Here is a 20,884-nt window from a genome sequence, read left to right as displayed (position 1 = left end):
GTCCCACGTGTCGATGTGCTTCGTCATAAATTGGCTGGTTTGTTTGTTGGGTGTTTATTTTTGTTACATTTATTGGAAGTAAATGAGTCTGGAGCTTAGGTGCAGTAGGTGCTAGAGTTCAACCAGTGCAACACTGTCCCTCAACATGAACTGTACTGGAAATGAACACAATGGTAATGATCTCCCCCAGATACATTAATATACCCATAAAGGTGCCTTTTTTATTTTATTTTTTTTCTTCCCCCCCCTCCCTCAAGTTAAAACCATTTCCTGGCATCATTGACATGCTTTAGGTTAAACTGCCTCAAGGGTCCAGCTTACTGCACCTTTTCTCATTGGCTAAACAAGCCTGTTCAGAACCGGTTTATGCTCCTGTTTTAAATGAACCTCTGCTTACCCTACCCTTTCAACATCTACAGGTAGATTCAAGCACATTTTGAGTTCTGTTACATCTTTTAGACTGCTTCAGCTAGTTAACATTTTACTTCACCTTGAGTTCACATCCTTTGGCTTCTCTGCCTTTCCAGCTCTGCAGTACCTGCTAAATGGCCAAAAATGCAGCCTGAATTGATTGAGCTCTTCCCGGTTCCCATGTCTGCAGTTTTGCTGTCGGCAGTTGCTCTTGCATCCTCTTGTTGTGTTGCCAAACCAGTACTGTACTGGTCCAGGTAAATCAGGTAGACGCAGTGGTTTGCACACATGCATGAACAGATGCGTCCTGCGCTTGCAATAAATGAATGGTGTGTTTTTAGAAGTCAGGGGTAGTGCTTTCCTGTTGGTGGTGTAATTCTGTCTACCCCTGTGATGTATGAACAGGAGGCGAATGTGGAATGTGTTGAGTCAAGGTGTCTGAGCTGGGCAGCCCGACATGAATTAATCGGGACTACAGACTGGTTTGGTAGGCCAGGAACCCAAATGTATTTACACAAGCACTAAAATGTAAGGGGTGTTTCATATATCCCACCCACTCCCCTAGAAAGCTTGACAATGAGAATCGCTAAGTCTGTTACACATACTAGGAGGTTTACTTGGTGAGAGCAATGCAAGTGGGACGTGTAGCAGAACTAGTATTACACTGGGAGATTAAAATTCACAATAAATATAAAAAAGTACTGAAATGAATGAGCTGTAAAAACATTTGCAGAAAATTAACATCTGTACAGCTGTGCAAATAGTCCTAGAGTGAACGTTATAGATCAGTACTGTGTTTGTTCAGTGGGTTTTAGAAGCTCAGTTCATTTATGGATTAGGGTATGTTGTCCACTGTAGTTTAAGAGTCCAGGATGCCCAGCTGCACACCCCCCTACCACTGCTTCCTGCCCAATGACCATGTTCAAACCTAAATGGCCTCTTAACTATCTGCCACTATTAATATCACCACTGTTACCCCCACTGTATCATTCCTCTCATTCCTCTGACCATCACTGCCATGACTATATTAAGTTCTACTACACCATGATTATTATGTTACGATTATGATCAGAGCAGTTCAACAGTATAGATAAGTCTAGGTATCTTTTATCAATAATTTATTAATAGTTCTGATCAGAGGAGGATGGGTCGGGTCCTCCTTGTGAGTCTTGGTTTCTCCCAAGGTTTCTTCCTCCAGCTCTGATAGAAGTTTTCTGGCCACTGTCACTGTCGGCTGCTCACTGGGGGTCTTAGGTTTTTAAGGAGGTCTTTTATGTTATTGATTTTTCTTTTTTTCTGTCTTTTACTAATTACTAATTATCTAAAGCTGCTTTGTTGTAAAACAGTTGTAAAAAAACTACAAATAAATTTGACTTGACTCGATGATGGCTGTGCAGAACTGCATCATCAGGGTCTGCGGCAGGTTGAATGTCTTGAGTTGTCTCAAGAAAAACGTTCTTTGCTGTGCAAGAAAAGCAGAACTTGCTCAACTTCAGCATTGGGTTTGATGCCCGGTGTGGTCCCTCACTGCCCAACAAGTCCTAATTGTGTGCTTTGTTTGTCGAACTGCAACACTGACTCTTTAGAGACTGCTAACATTTCCACAACTTGGTATTATTGCTTTTATCGTCCCATTAATGGTGTTTTACTGGATAAAAGTAACTGTACAAACAAGAGAAAGCGATGTTTGTATGTACTGGTGCTGTTTGGCTGTGGAAGGTGTCGTTATGTAAGTGGGTTTATATAGCTCTGCCTGTGTTGATGTAGCTAGCATGACCAGTAGAGATGTGTTTCCAAAGCTGCAGCTCAGCGGTGACTCAGTATCGGTTCACTCATCATGTAGTAATCTTTTATTTTTGTTTTGGTGCCGAACTGTTGCATAAGCTGTTTGACTTGAATCGTGTGATTAAAGCATTACCTCACATCTGAAAGGAACGGAGTTCAGCAAGAGGCCCTGCTTTGTTTATGTCTAGCTTGATGGTGAATGTCTTGATAGATGGTGAATGACCTGCTGGACTGGTCAAGGTCATATTTACTCAACTAACTCTGACTCAGTTCAGACCACCGGACTGAAAAGTCTAAAGCACCAGTCACTAGTCTTTTAAAAGTGGTGTTTGGTTGCTCCGATTGAGCCCAGCTGGTTTAGATGCACTTTATTTTACCTAATGTATTTTTTTAATGTTGTTGATAAACTAGAATGCATTTCTACAGGCTGAATATGTGAGATTTAAGAAAAATAATTATTAAAAGAAGTCTTAACACCCCGCCAAAGACATAAATATCACAAAACAATAACAAATCAATAAATCTATGGATCCAATTATGTGAATTATTCAGTATGATTTTGTTTGCCTGGTAACTAAAATCAATTGTTCAGTATTTACTATGAATTATTCAAAACAATTAGTTATTTACTATCTACTATTAATGATTTAGTATTTACAATGAATTGTTCAGTAACCATTTTTACTATGAAATAATCAGTATATGCTATGAATTATTCAGTATCCACTGTGTATTATTTTGTACCCACTATGAATTGTTCAGTATACACTGAATTGTTTGGTAATTCTGATCTACTCAGTATTCATTATGAATTATACAGTATCCACTCTCATTTATTCTGGAATTCTGAATTATTCAGTACCTACTGTGCATTACTCAGTATCCACTATGAATTATTCAGTACCTACTGTGCATTACTCAGTATCCACTATGAATTATTTAGTATCTACTGTGCATTACTTAGTATCCACTATGAATTATTTAGTATCTACTGTGCATTACTCAGTATCCACTATGAATAATTTAGTATTTACTGTGCATTACTCAGTATCCACTATGAATTATTCAGTATCTACTGTCCATTACTCCGTATCCACTGTGAATTATTTAGTATCTACTGTGCATTACTCAGTATCCACTATGAATTATTTAGTATCTATTGTGCATTACTCAGTATACATTATGAATTATTTAGTATCTATTGTGCATTACTCAGTATCCACTATGAATTATTTAGTATCTATTGTGCATTACTCAGTATCCACTATGAATTATTTAGTATCTACTATGAATTATTCAGTATCTTCTGTGCATTACTCAGTATCCACTATGAATTATTCAGTACGTATTGTGCATTATTCAGTATCCACTGTGAATTATTCAGTATCTATTGTGCATTACTCAGTATCCACTATGAATTATTCAGTATCCACTATGAATTATTCAGTATCTACTGTGCATTACTCAGTATCCACTATGAATTATTCAGTATCTACTGTGCATTACTCAGTATCTACAATGAATTATTCAGTACCTCCTGTGAATGATCTACTGTTAATTACTCAGGATCAAAGGGGATTTGTAGATATGAGAGCGAGGAGTGGAATTCTTACATGGAGATTTTCCCCTGATATCTGTGGGTGGTGGTGCTGAGTTGGGTGTTTGATGAAGACGTGCGCTGAACAGAGGGATATTTAACCTTTAACATCTACACAAATCTCATTTGGAGTCTGTCCAGAGTAATAAATCACCACTCTGAATGCAGAGGCCGTGGGTGTGTGAAGGATATCATTGGTAGAAATTGAGATAGAAGTGCACTGGCCACACATGGCCATATTTGGTGTCTTGCAGGATTGTGGGCTGATTCTGTTTTCTGTTTGAAGTCACATGAATCGTGATTCATCACAGGGTATCATTTAATAGACAGAATTCTTGTTCCTTTAAATTGAAATGTTCCTTTAAAACATCTTGTGATTGTGACTTTTTGATGACGTTGCCATCCACATCAGCAGCAGTGGGTGGGGCACAGTAATATTAACCTATCAAATCACGTTTCACCTCCCCCTCCCACCTACAATGGAGACAAAACATATATTTACACAGATTTGTTTTATAATTGTTTATAATATTCTAAATGTGTGTCTTTCATCGTGACTTTCAGCTCTGTGCAGTTTCACAGGCCTACAGCAGTCCGTTTCAGCTGGCATTAATCCCAGAGAGAGGCCCTTAGTCAGAGAGTGGTCAGTATTTACATTATTTACAATGTTGTCAACCTTGGAATATGACTGGACGGTGGACCCTAATGGAGTTCCTGTCACTGAGGAATCTAGAGTGATGGCCTCCACCCTTCAGAAGCACTTTAAATCTCCTGTATGTCGTGTGAAGGAATCTGTCTTGGCACGTACACTGATGTTCATTACAACAGCAGCACATTTAGGTGCAGGAGTCTTAATTCCAGCCTGAGGCCTTTACTTGGAAGTTACGTAAAAACGGAATGGAAGGTCTTACACAAGGTAAAACCGTCAGATTGCCTGATTTTGTAACACAAACGTAGTGATTTTATAAGCTACATGTGCTTCAGGCTGAAGCCCGTTTTCTGTAACTGTAATTATACGTTTGGTTGGATTGACACATGAGTCTACTTTAATTCTGATGGGTTCTATTCCCCATCTGAAAAGCTTTACATCATTGCTTGCTTAAGGGGAAATAATTTCCCAAATTTCTGCATAATTAAACAGTTAAGTTGTAAACAAAGTCATTCAGAGAGCTGTTCTACAGTGGAGGTGAAGGGAAGCGGACGGCTGAAGCTCTAATAAAAGCTTTTCTCAGAAAGTTCTTACTCATGAAGACACTGCCTGATGTTCTGAGAAGAGTTCGGCCTATACATGCTTATGTAATCCTTTCATGGGGGAGGGACGCATAAGGAACGTTGTATGAAAATATATATAAAATATATTGTTTTCCCAGATGTTTCTAGAGATGTACAGTAAGGAAGTAGAAGTACTTCACTACTGTACTTAAGTACTAAAACACTGTATCTGTATCTACTGGAGGATTATTGTTTTCTCCAACTTCCACTTTTACTTCACTCCATATTACTGGATGAGTTACTACTTTTACTTTTACTCCGTTACACTGTTTGTTTATGAGCTGCATCGTTACTCGCTACGATTATAAAAACAATACGAATCATTTCAAACCCACATTATCACTTCCAGAGCGCTAGATGACGCTGTCACCGGGTTCGATGAAGCCGCCTCAACATTATGCTGCCGCAGTGAGGACACTAACGCTACAGCTCTGTTAGTTTATCTCCAGATGGAAGAAGAAGAACCACCTCCATCTTCACCTCTTGCAAATACTCAGATGTGTCCGCATGGCCTGAGATCTTTCAGCTGACAGTAATGAAGGGTATTTTCTCGCCCTGTGGTAAACACCCCTGACACGTTTTCCTCCAGAATATCTCTGGATCTTCTATGCTCTCTCAAATGATCTTAGCTAAGTGTGTTTGGTAGTCTGAGAAGCTGGTGATGTTCTACAAGAAGACATACACTATATGGACAAAAGTTTTGGGACTGATCTCTTCGTCATTCAGATGTTTGATTCAGTCCCTCAGTGAATCCAGCCTCTAGTCCTGCAGTCGGCCTTTCTTCCACACATCAGTGAAAGAACGGGAGGTTCTGAAGAGCTCACTGAACTCCAGCGTGGTTCTGTATGTAATAGGAGACACCGCTGCACCAACTACAACAAGTCAGCTGGTGAAATCTCCTCCCTCCTAGATCTTCCTCCATCAGCTGTGAGTGGTGTTATTATTGAACAGTGGAAGAGTTTAGGAGGAACAGCTCACAGAGAGCAGCTCAGCCACCGAGTGTCTGTCAGACCACGTAAAGTTACAGAGCGGGGTCAGGGCCGAGTGCTGAGCTCAGAGCAGAGTGCAGAAAAGCCTCCAACTGACTCAGTAACTGCAGCAGAGCTCCAGACCTGCTGCTGCTGCTGGTAGAGCTTAGAGCAAAGAGGGGCACCAGCAGGGTTAAAATGGGATGAGTGTCCCAATGCTTTTATAGTCCATATAGTATGTCATGTCCGGAACATGTGTGTTTACCACAGGGTGAGACGAGACAGTCCCGTTTATTTCTGTCTGAGAGAAGTCCCAAAACTGCTAATGTTGGCATGATGCCAATTCCAAAATGACGCATGACTTCAGCGGGAGTCGGCCCTCTATCTAATGACGTGACCTACAGGACATAGAAACCATAAGTCAGAAGCCAGCTGTAACTAGAGAAGGTGAAACCTCTCACTGTAAGATGTGCCATTTTTAGGGGGTTGGGGAGGTGGGCACGAGGGGCTCAGCTGTTGAGTTTAGTCACGCTGCCTCAGCGGGGGCACGGGAAACACCCTTTATACCCTTTTCACCCTGTACAGACACACGAGCCTTCATGTGACAAGTTCAAGTAACACTGGACCAAAACCTAACTGGTCTAACTGGATAGGCCTTGTTGGGTCTGGATGGACTTGTGGATTGGCCCTGTGACCAACAGGAACCTCCAGCTTTGGGTTTAAGGGTGGTCACATGACCAGAGGCAGAGGCTTTTTGTTGCCAAGGGCAGAATTCTATGGTTACTTGAGCCAAACATACACAACAACCCCGCTATGCCTGATCCACCAATACTAACACACTACCAGGCCAGTGTCAGTTCTGAACCTCCCCAATAATATCTGGTCAGTGGTGGTTCTGAGGTTGTCCCTTCCATTGATGAATGGGGTGGAGGGGAATTGGCTGATTAGCTGCAGTAACAGATGCAGCTACAGTCTATAACTCTCAACCTACTGAGTGCACCTGTTTAACGTGTAGTTAAAGTGGATAAACCTGCCCCTCAGTGTGTCTGTAACCCTGTTATCTACAAACCGCTAGTGCTTCAGGAGCTTCAGGAGCTTCAGGAGCTTCAGATCAGATTGATCGGGATTGTATTCCAGGTCAGTTAGGAGTTATGTGTTTATTATAAAAGTACAGTTTGGACCATGTATACTGGCCTATGTGTATTAAAACACAAATAAAATGATGGTGTGATGAAATGATCTGTTAATGTTCATATTCTGTTGTTTTCTGCCTCAACATCTCATCTCAACTGTTTATATATGTTGAATTCTGGATGGTATTTTAATTATAACCTAATTTTAACCCAACCTTTATGTTTATTTGGGTTTATTCTAATGTTATATAGAGTTAATTACAGGTAGACACTCTCACTGACCACTGAATTTATGTTTATTTGGGTTTATTCTAATGTTATATAGAGTTAATTACAGGTAGACACTCTCACTGACCACTGACTTTATGTTTATTTGGGTTTATTATAATGTTATATTAGTTAATTACATGTAGACACTCTCACTGACCACTGACTTTATGTTTATTTGGGTTTATTCTAATGTTATATAGAGTTAATTACAGGTAGACACTCTCACTGACCACTGACGTTATGTTTATTTGGGTTTATTATAATGTTATATAGAGTTAATTACATGTAGACACTCTCACTGACCACTGACTTTATGTTTATTTGGGTTTATTCTAATGTTATATAGAGTTGATTACAGGTAGACACTCTCACTGACCACTGACTTTATGTTTATTTGGGTTCATTCTAATGTTATATAGAGTTAATTACAGGTAGACACTCTCACTGACCACTGACGTTATGTTTATTTGGGTTCATTCTAATGCTATATAAGGTTTTACAGTCAGACACTCTCTCTAATCACTGACTTAATGTTCATTTGGGATTTTTTTCTAATGGTGTATTTAATTAATTACAGGTAGACACTCTCCACTGACCACTAACTTTATATAACATTAGCATAAACCCAAAAAAACATAAGGTCAGTGGTCAGTGAGAGTGTCTACCTGTAATTACCTCTATATAACATTAGAATAAACCCAAATAAACATAAAGTCAGTGGTCAGTGAGAGTGTCTACCTGTAATTACCTCTATACAACATTAAAATAAACCCAAAAGTCAGTGAGTAGAGAAAGTGTTTAACTGTAAAACTTTGTTTTTTGGGTTTATTCTGATGTCATATAAAGTTTTACAGTCAGACACTCACTCTAATCACTGACTTTGATTATTTGGGTTTATTCTAATGTTATATAAAGTCAGTGGTCAGTGAGAGTGTCTACCTGTAATTAATTCTATACACCATTAGAATAAACCCAAGAATAAACCCAATGACCACTGACTTTATGTTTATTTGGAATTATTTATATATGAGTTTCTTCAGGTCAGTGATCGAAAACCAAATGATCATTCAGTCAAGCACACATGGTATGAAACTTCCACCAAGAATGATTTGATTTGATCCACATTGGTGCTTTAACGGTGCTGTTCACAATCATACAATTCATACAGGTTTCTATCAAACAAAAGCAGGTCATTATCGTTAATTAGCAAACTGAAATTTAAGATTTAGATTACAACTGGAGAGGCCAGGCTAACGTTGCTAACAAACACTGGACTCGGACTGTCACCAATCCCATTTCTTCAGATCTTCATTAGTTCAAAGTATATTTGTTAGCAATGTTAGCCTAGCATCTTCTCTACTGTAAACAAAAGAAGCACATGTCAGCTAACCAGGTCTTGGCTTTGAAATGAAGAATAAAAGACTGTCAACGTATAAATAGGGCTGGGCAATCTGACGATATTTTAACGTATCGTGATCAATGTTGTTATTGTGATACGCAGTGCGCTTTTCTAAGCATATCAAGGATATCGTCAGTGCCTAGACATCACTGATCAGCTGCACATTTACTGTTACAGTGTAATTAGTGTCCAATTATTAGGTTTAACTGGACAGAGTGCAGCACATTTTGATGAAGAATCTCTGTACTAGTGATTATTATGAGTATTTGAATAGTAGCTTTAACTGATGCATTTTGTGTGTGATCACATGTAGCGTGATGATTATTATGTGTCGTAAAAATGTCTTTAACCATGGTGATATAATATTTCTTACCATATCGCCCAGCCCTACATACAAATACAACTGATCTACATGCAGGAAATGGGAAGGGGGTTGCTTGCAGTGGCAGTGGTGTCGGTAGTTAAAAAGATTTAAGAGGCTTAAAATGCTTTTGTTCTAAAGCTTGCCATGTGCAATGGTGTGGATGGACTTTGACTGCATGAATGGTGGTTATGCAAGTCATTTTCAAAGGGGAGAAAGAGCCCAGATCACGTGAATGAAGTCAATAAAGGTGGTCAGGTCATAGTAGACCCAGTGCTGCCCTGTTAGCTCATCCACCAGATCGTGTTTATACAGGAAATCTAAGATGTTTTATCTTATTTGTTTAAGCAATAGCAGAGGCCACAATGACTTGTAGCACAGGGTCACGGCTCAGGTTGAACTTGTAGCCCAGATTAGTAAAGCAAATATGATGGTAGCGGTTTTCAGGAAGTGGAGAATGTGGTTTGTGATGAGAAATGGAGCAGTTCTGAAGCTGAAGGTCCTCTGTGTGGAGTTCATCACAGTCTGTAATTAAAGAAAAATCAAGGAAACACAGTTACAGCACAGCATACGACTGGAGGGAACGCTGCGTGTACAGAAGCATGCATAGCTTCACATACTAAGGCTACATACATGCATGGAGAAGGCTATAGTTATAGCTGCTGTATACCTTTAGAACTTCTATACAATGTTACCAGAGCATGACTGTACATGACTGAACATGAGTGTAATCGTTAGATGTGAGGATGTTAATCAGCTCTAATGGTGCTGCTGATGAGTCGTAATGCTGCATCTCCTGCCCAGTAAGACGGGGCTCTGATACTTACATCTAGTTCCACACGTTCTGCTGGCAGAAGGCAACCACCTGAGAGGGACACATCAGATGTGTGACATTTACAACACAGTATAGACCTTTGAACTACAGTGACCCATTCCTTCCTGTTCTACTTTCACCATCTCTCTTTCACGAGACCTTTCCCCTTCGCTCTTTAGCAACTGGGACGAGGCCTGCTGTGAGCTATTGTATAATTTACAATATATCAATAGAATAAATTACATTTTATATCATTTAGGTATATTAAATAATGTATTAGTGAAAAGGTAAGTAATGTTTCAAGTAAATAATGTAAACGCATATGATTTGTAGGATTACAAGTGATAAATATAATAATAATAATAATAATAATAATAATAAGTTCAGCCTTAACAATAGTTACATATTTAATTACTGTAATTAGTTTGAAATTGAAATTTCTTCTTGTTATTGTTCTTTCTATAGAAATGATCAATCATTAATCATTAATATTATAGTATATCATATATATTATAGCATATTACCTTTATTATTTATTATCTTTTGTTCAAAATCCTGAAGCTCTGAATGCTTCAAACTAATATATTATCTTGTGCTACTGTTTAAACTTGTCTCCTTTTTATCAGCACTCACTCACCCCACATGTCTGCGCTGTCTGCAGGTCTCTGCAGCTGTAGATGTGGCCCAAAGTACAGGGGTCACCTGCGAGGTGTGGCCCACTATGATTCTCACACAGACCTGCCCTCTGTGGGCCACAGGGTACAGAACAATATGCTCAGTTAATCTTTTGCGTGTGTTATGTTTCACTGCTTGCTAGTTAATTAAATTCACTTCTGCTGATTAAACCTCATAGAAAGGAAGTAAGGCTTTAGTGCCCTCTAGTGGGTAATCTAGAAAGGTAATGCAGGAAAACAAGGCTGCTAATTACTGCAGTGTAGTTTTAAAAATGACATTCAAAATAAGGCCAATAAACAGCTATAGTACACTACCTCACACATGTCCAGAGCTGTCATCTCTTTACCCATGAGCCCCTGAAGCTGGCTGCCGTGACGCTGAGTAAAGCTCTCACACTGCAGAAGAACCAAAGGAAAGTCTGAGAAGCAGTGTCACACAGGGTTAAAGGGTTTAAAGGTTAAAGATGTACGACTGAAGCTGACCTTTGGCAGGGCACCGGGGTGAGACTGACAGACGGTGTGGAGGAAGGAGGCAGCCTGGAGCTCTGTGGCATTAGAGCCCAGACTGAGACGGGTCAGAACAGCCAGAGTCAGACACGAGTCACAGTCCGAGAGCGAGAACGCTGCTGCAGGGAGAGAGAGAGAGAGCAAGCGAGAGTGTCAGAGATATACTAATATTAATAAATACATGACTATTTATTATTATTGATTATTGTAATAAGGGTTAAATCTGAGTTTAAATCTGGGCATTTTATAATATTATTATGTCAAAATAAATAAGACTTTAATAAGCTATAAAAGTATAATATTAAAAAGCTATAAAAAATATAATAATAAAAATGGGTGAGGAGGTGGGATTTGGATAACTATATCTGTCAAAGAATTAATGTTGACCCACATAGCTCATTTAAACAGTATAAGCCCAAAAATTTAATATTAATTAAATTAAATATTTAAGATAAATGAATTATAACCAATTCTAGCAGTCCAAAATCAATGCAGCTTATTCACCACCTTAGGATGCAGTAGTTTGTATACCTCTGTGATAACTGCACCTTAAATCGGTCACTATTTTTGTCTAAGGTAAAATAGTGTAAAGTGAGGAAGCTTTTATAGGCATTAAACTCTTCAGATGTCTGCTTCCTTTCACCACCACTGTGAACAATTCTGACTGGGTAGGTTTCTCTCGAACAGAGCGTTTCTCTCTAATTGGCTCTGTTCACAACTAAACCAATAATTGGAATTCCACCTTAACCTGAACATATAAGAAACAGTCTGCAGCAGTCGGCTCCAAACCTCTTTGACGGGTTTCCATGTTTTTACACAAACGCAGGAGAGAGCAGAGGTTGTCGGGGGAGATGATGTCCAGCAGGATGTTGATCAGCATCCTCACATATCTCGTGACTATCACGGTACACTGGTTCCGCACCAGGGGAGGGAGTAGCTGGCACGCGTCCCCCAGCAGTGTGATCAGGAGATTCTGAGGGATAAATAGACCCCACCGATTAGCGTCACACACTCTCCTCAAACTGTGTGGAGGAGTCCAATAATCTCTAATAGACCTGATTATGTGGGTTCGACATCGTATGGACTAAAGTAGAGAGCAAAGCAGACTGTGTCCATACTTCAGTCCATGTTTATAGATATAATGTATCAAACATTTCTGACACCTAAGAAATGATCTATTCATAGATTTCCACATTGTTATTAAACCCATCAGTCTGTTTATTAGGTGTGTTTGGCTCCTTTGACTAATTACAAAGTGTTTCTATTATGTTTCTTTCACTGAAAAAAAAAAAACCTCCATGTTGAGTTTATTGTTGGATGCGCTGGATTTTTTTTTCCAAGCAAGCAGCTGAGCTCATTTATGAGTGGATCAGTCAGTGTAACACATGACTGATATACTGATATATATATATATATATTAATCCATATTCCATCAGAATCAAGTTTGATCTACTCTCTGAGCTCATATGGGAGGAAGTTGGGGACCAGACTTGGTAAGATGATTAATTTACGTTAAAAAAGGTTAAAAAGTTAACAGCACTACAGTAAGACACACATTGACCTTATATAAGATACATGATCAAACTGAAGAAGAAGAGAAGATTAATCAACAGAAATTGGGTTAAAGTTGCATCTGATTCAAGTATCTTGCATAGTGTGTTTGTGTGTGTGTGTGTGTGTGGGTGTATGTATTCATTATGATCTTACCTCGGTTTTGGGTATGATACATTTCACTACATCCACAATATATGTGCAGATAGTGCAGGGAATAGAGGAGTTCAGCTGCAGATGGAAACGAAAAGAGGGACCAAATCAACCAGGTTCAGCCCCATATAGATCATAAAAACATGGAAAAAAATGGGCCTGTACAGTACCTTAAGGGTAATATAGGTAAATATTAGCTATATCAATATGACTATATCATTTATCCTGGCTTTTCAATACCAATGTGCGTATTTATCAGTCTGTTCATCATTAGGCTGTAAAAAGCTACTACTGTTACTGACTGGTTGAGACTTATAATACAAAGTAATTATATAATGTATTACATTAATTTGTCCAATTACTTCAAAGTGAAATCAAAGTTTTATGCACTTAAAAGAAAAGACTAAACTAAACTAAAAATAAAACATAGGAAAAAGGGCAACTAGAGTGGGAATAAAAATGTATTTATAGCATTTGTTGGATGTTCATAATAAAAAAATAATAATAAAAAAAATAATAGGGAATAGGGCTTAAGAGTTATCTTAAGAGTTATCCACTACACTATGAAACCACTACGAATAAATCTTTAGTCTCTTAAAGCAACAATATCAAATGGACCTCAAATAACCTTTTTGAAAAGTGACCTTTTCAGTGTAAGATAGCATTTTGATTTATCATAGATCAGCTGAAACACAAGAGAAGAGAAACTAATGGATTGCTGCAATTCTGGAATCCAGGCACCGAAGCGCGTAGGAGTTCACTGTTTGGCGAAGTAACACTGTAAACATGTGGAGATAAAACAAGCCTACGAATTTAGCAACATACCAAGTTCAAGTAAAATGGACCAGTGTACTAATAACACACCTTAGTGTGCAACAAGCCTTTGGGGTGTTAAGGGGTTAAATCTTAACCGCTCTTTTAAATCTGTTGCTATTTACCTTGGCTGGCTTGGCTTGTTAGTCAGTTTCTAAGGGGTCATCCTCATTTGTTTTATTTGCGAGTGCAAACTCAACAAGGTTGATTGACTAATTGACTGGTCATGCCCTGCAGGCCCGGGTGCTAATCTGTCTCTGGTGTAGTCATACAGAAACCCAGTCCATCCTTACTGTAATAGTGGGGAGCACCACAGTCTTCTGCATGTGATTCCTCAGCAGCTCCTGTATCTGACCCCTTAGCTGACCATCACAAATGCCAAGATAGGCACACACATCACCAGGGTTCTGCAGAAAGAGAGAGAGAGAGAGATAGGTAGAGGAAGAAACATGTGGGTACTGGTGTGGTTACTGTTTAACCTATTAATGTCCATATCTGATAGGTTAAGTTTCCTTTGGTCTGAGCTTTTGAGCTTTTATCACTTTATCTTTTTGGTCTAATGGGACTACTGATTCTCTGCAAAATGCAAGAAAATCCCAATTAGACGGTGAACATATCCAGGTAACAGTTTAGCCCTGTGAATTCATACTGAAGTTATAAGGAGTGTTTCAGCTTTGGCCCATGTTGGCACAATGAGGCACAATACAAAGCATCAGAGCTCTTTCACATATATCACTCCTAAGGACATTGAGAGCTAAGCTCCAGCAGAACTGCCCTGGCAGTTAGAACATAATCCTGGGGTGGATTTTTACTCTCTGGACCTGACGATTCCATTTCTAAGGGCATAATAGCAAAAACAGCTTGTTTGTCTTTTAGGGATAAAGACCGGTATTGGGAAAAAGTATATATATATGAAGTTTGTGTGGGTTTATATATCAAATATATATATATATATATATATATATATATTATATTGATATATAAACCCACACAAACATCATGAGTGGAACGAAAATAAAAAACCCAGGTACCTAGGTAGTATCTAGCTCCTTAAATTATTCACCCCTGACCCTTCACCTAAGCCTCAGCTCTGGCTGTATCTGAGATGTTCTTACCATCATGCTGTTGATGAAGGTGATGGCCAGTGGAAGGGTCATGTCCACCTGCTCCCGGCACATTTTCGGCATTTCCCCAGGCAACGAGTCACACAGCTTCTCCAGCGAGTCCTTTAGCTTCTCCTGAGCAAAAACACACACTTCAGAATACACTCCAGGCCTGTTTACCACACTCTTATGAATAAAGAAGACAGGGTTCTTCGGTGTGATGGCATTCGAGAACGTCTTTTGCTTTCCTGAAGAGCCTTTCACCTGTCTCTTAGTGTGGACATTACTGTGGACAAACTACGAGAGATGGTTGTTTTGATTGTAATTCCTTTGTTGAATTTTCCCCTTTTTCATTTCTTGCTGCCCAACCTGTTCATAATTGCCACTGGCACTAGCAATGCTCCGATGCTAGGAGGGTAAGGACTTAACACATGTCTCCTCTGATACACCTCAAGGCAGCCACTGCCTCTCTTCAGTGCAAAATTGCCAGGCAGCCGACACACTCTGAGGAAAGCGCCGGGTCCCAACATCACCTAAGATCTACCCACCCAGAGAGAGCACAGCCAACGACACCAGCTGCTGATGGCAAAGCAGAATGGCTTGCCAGGATTCGAACTTGCGCCCCCTGGGCCATAGAAAGAGGTGGTTGTTGAATTCCGGAGATTATCAGGTGATCATCCCTGGTGTACACCTACGGCTCTGCTAGTTATTTGTTTATTTAGTTCGTTAGTTTTAAGCAAAAATCATATAATTATGACAGATCTAGAACTTTTTAAAAAACATAATGTACAACTTTTAAAGCAATAAAAGTTCTTCTTCCCCTAGAACCGTATGTCCAAGCCAAGGACCATTCAGGTACCTTCATCTGTACAGTTTATTTGATCAACAGTGCGTACATGTTAAAGAATAACTGAGCACAGGGCGGAGTGGGTTCCTGCTGGTTTTTAACCACAGTGAGAGAACTATCAGCCACCCAGGTGCAGAAATACCAGAGAGAGGTGGAGAGCATTTTTCTATTCCTGTTTTTAATTCCTTCAAAGCACTGAGATAAGGAGTAGAATGGGTGACAGGAAGACAAATCATGTGAGAGATAAACCCCCATATTCTTGATTTAGGTGTGTGTGTGTGTGTGTCTGTGAAAGAGTGAAAGAAAAGAGCAATCCAGGGAAACACCAGTCGCCCCCACTTCTGCTTTTCAGTGGCTTTTTTTTCTCTTTTCAATTTTCCCTTTGTCCTGAATTTCCCTCCCTAGAGTCAAGCAGCTAGTGAGACTTAAAGAACGGGTGAGGAAAAGGGAGCCAGCATCATGCACAAGTGTTTTATTTCATAATCTGATCAGATTAAACTCCCCAAAATTAAGTTTCCACAAAATAACGAAAGCTTTCTCACCTGAACGCCTTCCTGTTGGTGAGACAGTGGTAGCATAGGTAAAGCAGTGAGTTCAGCCATCCATTAGACTTCAGTTCTTAGATAGTTAAAGTTTTCAAGTGTAATCTGTGAGCATACCCATAAACTTAATGTAATTAATGCATAAATGTAATTAACGTTGTTGTGTTGCCCCTTATTATAGACACCTTTCATATTTCACATGTAAACCTATAGCAACCACGGCCTAAAATTACTTTCCCGCAATTTTTATCAATAAACCGATTAAATTATTGATTGAATGTTGGTGTATTTGATCACATTACATTTTGTTTTGAAGTTTTATTAAAGCAATAAGCAATAATGTTATGTGGTACACTTTAACTTTCTACTTCACATCATGCCTATTTTCCCTTAAATGAGGTAAAATCACTGTAACACACAGCCTCTCATGACTTATTGCTTTAAAATACATAATTTTCAACACACAATTACCTGTGTGTGTGTGTGTGTGTGTGTGTGTGTGTGTGTGTGTGTGTAAGTATTTTCATCCTACCTGGAATTCTTCGTCTGACATCAGGTGTTTCAGGAGCTCAATAATATGAATACAATCCTGACAGGCATCATCATCCTACAGACAGATGGACAGAAGGCCACAGTTAAGATAAGGTAATATAGGATAAGGCAATCCTGTATTAGTCCCACAGTGGGGAAATTCACAGTGCCACAGCAGCTGGGATAGCAAGACACCCGGATGCAAAATGTAGATAAATTACCAATATATGTACAATATAAATAATAGATAAACAATATTATTTACACATTATTTACAGATAATTTCAAATGGACCCTTAATTGCACATGTGGGGGTGGGGTGGTGGTGGGGGGTGATATTGCACATTGAAAAAATTCTGCTACTATTACTACTACCACTAATATGTTTACCACTAATAATACGTTTTATTTCAATTTAGAAGAGATCTAAAATACACTATATGGACAAAAGTATTGGGACATCTGCTCTTTTCCTAAATAATCTGAATTCAAGTTTATTAAACAGAGCTTATCCTGCTTTTGTTGGAGTAACTGTCTCTACTGTCCAGAGAAGAAGGCTTTCTACTAGACTTTGGAGGAGCATTGCTGTGAGGACTTGATTGCTTTTAGCGACAAGAGCATTAATAAGGTCAGGATGTTAAATGATGATCGCCACCCCTCACCCCACCTCAACATCTCATGAACCAAAAGTCATGGATAGAGCACCATGCATTATTCCAGAAAACACAGTTCCTCTGATTGCTCCACTGGGGGCTTTAATGGTGCCAATAGGTTCATGTCCAGAGAGTCCTATACATTTGGCAGTACTTCTCTACAGGGAGTAAACAAGCTGTGTGTGCATTTGCACATCTGTTTCTGCAAAAGGTGCAACTTAAAACAGTTGAATGAATTCATTAGAAGGAGTGTCCACAAACATTTGGGCACATAGTGTAAATCATTCAAATATGAAGAAAGCAGAAACACGCCTAAAGAGTACCGAATATCACATTAAAAGTAAAAGTATTCACAGTGGATACTGAATAAGTCACAGAAATGATTCAGTGAATTTTCATCATGTGGTTCACAAGGTTTAGAATGAGTGTGAAAGTCTTATGATAGATTTGCTTCTCAAATCCAAAAATACACATGTTGTGCAGAGGCAAAGGAGAAGTGAGATTAGTGCATTTCTTGATAAAGATCTGTATTTAGTGTGCACAGTTTCAGGCACAGTAGGGGTATGAGAGCCGTCACGTCTTCATTTGTACAATTAATACACTCTAAAAATGGCCAAAGCAACACTTGTAGATGCTGATGACACTTTGGATCATACAGGGCCAGTGCATATGGCACTGTTACAGAGCAAATGTAATCCGAGATAAGTAAACATCTGTCATCTAGTTTCATTTCATTTAAACCAGTGCCTCACCATAAGACCATCAGTGTCCTTCAGAGTCTCCTGTACCTTTTCTGTATCCACAAATCTTGTCTTGGCTGTAAAAGAGTAAAATATAAGAGAAGAAACTGCATTATAGTGAAAGTATGGTACTGTACCATAATCAAACTCAATTAAAAGAACATAAACTGGACTATAGTGAATGTTAACGTGTGGATACTGTACCCCAATCTAACTCAATTAAAAGAGCAGAAACTGTACTATAGTGAAAGTATGGTACTGTATCCCAATCTAACTCAATTAAAGAGCTGAAACTGTACTATAGTGAAAGTATGGTACTGTATCCCAATCTAACTCAATTAAAAGAGCTGAAACTGTACTATAGTGAAAGTACGGTACTGTATCACAGTCTAACTCAATTAAAGAGCTGAAACTGTACTATAGTGAAAGTATGGTACTGTATCTCAATCTAACTCAATTAAAGAGCTGAAACTGTACTATAGTGAAAGTATGGTACTGTATCTCAATCTAACTCAATTAAAGAGCTATAACTGTACTATAGTGAAAGTATGGTACTGTATCCTAATCTAACTCAATTAAAGAGCTGAAACTGTACTATAGTGAAAGTATGGTACTGTATCCCAATCTAACTCAATTAAAGAGCTGAAACTGTACTATAGTGAAAGTATGGTACTGTATCCCAGTCTAACTCAATTAAAGAGCTGAAACTGTACTATAGTGAAAGTATGGTACTGTATCCCAATCTAACTCAATTAAAAGAGTGGGTACTGTACCACAATCGAATTCAATTAAAAGAACATAAACTGTACTATAGTAAATGTTAATGTGTGGGTACTGTACCCCAGTCTAAATCAATTAAAGAGCAGATACTGTACTATAGTAAAAGTATCAAAGTAAAACAATAAATTAAAATCACACAGATGTTATATATATTTACCTGTCCCGAGGAGTGCAAGGGATACAAGAGTCATGAGTTTGAAGGAGGCCATGTCTGTCTACAGTCTAGGCGTCGGTTTGAAGAACTGCTCTCCAGGGCCATTATATAGACCTTGAGCCTCTTTCGAAACAGGAACTATATCTAAAATAAATCCACGATCTGCTTTGCCAGAACCCAAACCCACAAACTCAGCCCCCTGATAAGTAAGTGCTCTTCCTAATCGAGCACACAGAGATTCGACAAAGCCACCAAAGAAACCCTCTATTTGTCAAACATTGCACAAGATTTTGTTAAGGTTCACTATTTGTGGTCATTTTCATGCTTTATTAAAACCAAGGTTTTTTGAGAATGATTTCAACACTGAGCTAACTTTTGAGATAACTTCAGTCTTTTTACACTCACCTATAGCTTTCTTCATCATTCTAAAAGTTAAAAAACTATTTTTATAGCTTTATAGGTTCCAACTGATTTATTTGAAACCTTGTGAAGGTGCACAGTACTATTAGAATCATTTTATACATTTATCTGAAAAATACATTTCATATTATAAATAGTTTCATATTATTGGATAAATAATGCTTTCAAATGATAGATATCATAATCATGCAAAACCTTGAATGTCCAAAATGGCATTTTTACAGTAGGAGGGAAAAAACTTCTTAACTTTCGATGGAAGTCAATGTAAAAATATTCTATTCCAAGTAATTTTGCCTAATTCCTATTGCTCTATTCATCATGAAATTTAAAAACAGTGACTACCAGATACATGTTATGTCAAAAAGGTACAAGATTTTGTGTTACACTGCAATTTTGATATGTATATACCAATATAAAAACACCCTGGGATTGACTGATTACCCTGCGATTGACTGGCCTCTTATCCAATGAGTCCAGATAGGCTTTGGGCCCACCACCATGACCTTGACCAGGTGAAAGTGGATCAGAACACTCCTGGACAGATATTGGTCAACAGAAAACACTCTTTACAATAAGAGCTTCAAATGGTTCTTATATGCCATACCATAGAAATAGCACAGAAGAACCACTTTTGGCTCCATTAAGAACCATGGCTTAATAACCAAAATAATGTTTATAGAAATAATGTTTGAAGAATGTGGATCACTCAAACAACCATCTGAAGCATCTTTATTTTAAAGAGAGATATTGCCATAGCATTTGGCCTAAAGCAAAGCTGGGTCTCTCCAAACTAATTGAGACTAATTGATGTTTTTAAATCTAAATTAATATCTTAAGTGTGTGTGTGTGTGTGTGTGTGTGTGTGTGTTGTAACAGTAACGCTCACTTCAAGTTCTCCAAGGTCCAATGGAGATGATTTCTGTTCTGTAAAACAAGTCAAGTCAAGTTAGATATATTTGTATAGCTTTTTATAACTGTTGTCGTCACAAAGCAGCTTTACATAATTAGTAATTAATAAAAAACAGAGACAAAAAGAGGAAATAACGCAAGACATGAAGGATCAAAGACCCCCAGTCAGCAGCCAACGGCAACAGTGGCAATGAGAACCTCCCTCAGAGCTGGAGGAAGAAACCTTGGGAGGAACCAAGACTCGCAAGGGAGACCCGACCCGACCTCCTCTGATCAGAACTTTTTATTAATTATTGATAAAAATGACCAAACCAGGTACAGCAGATAGGTAATAGTGGTGATATTAACAGTGGCAGATAGTTAAGAGTGTATTTAGGTTTGAACATGGCCATTAGACAGGTAGCAGTGGTAGGAGGGTGTGCCGCTGGTCTGGTATGGGTGGTGGTGGGTGGGGGGCCTGATGGACGGATTGGTAGGTGGCAGCTGGTCTGATGCAG

The 20,884-nt window shown here is 38.8% G+C and overlaps 1 protein-coding gene across 1 annotated transcript; it reads right to left on the bottom strand.

Annotated features, from left to right (window-relative positions):
* Window positions 1-8,544: 8,544 nt before the first annotated feature.
* sftpba (surfactant protein Ba) lies at window positions 8,545-19,151 on the bottom strand. Its single transcript, XM_072659260.1, has 12 exons — window positions 19,062-19,151; window positions 18,137-18,201; window positions 16,733-16,807; window positions 14,824-14,946; window positions 14,002-14,115; window positions 12,899-12,973; window positions 11,981-12,164; window positions 11,168-11,310; window positions 11,000-11,080; window positions 10,648-10,755; window positions 10,024-10,061; window positions 8,545-9,721 (listed from the first exon to the last, which is right to left on the bottom strand). The coding sequence occupies exons 1-11, from the start codon at window positions 19,111-19,113 to the stop codon at window positions 10,026-10,028; spliced, it is 1,056 nt and encodes a 351-aa protein (XP_072515361.1). The 5' UTR covers window positions 19,114-19,151; the 3' UTR covers window positions 8,545-9,721; window positions 10,024-10,025.
* Between the last annotated feature and the right edge of the window lie 1,733 nt (window positions 19,152-20,884).

This window comes from Salminus brasiliensis, chromosome 16, assembly GCF_030463535.1.
Source record: "Salminus brasiliensis chromosome 16, fSalBra1.hap2, whole genome shotgun sequence".
NCBI lineage: Eukaryota > Metazoa > Chordata > Actinopteri > Characiformes > Bryconidae > Salminus > Salminus brasiliensis.
Note: the sequence above shows the minus strand (reverse complement) of the source record. Positions and strands in the feature narration are given on the sequence as shown.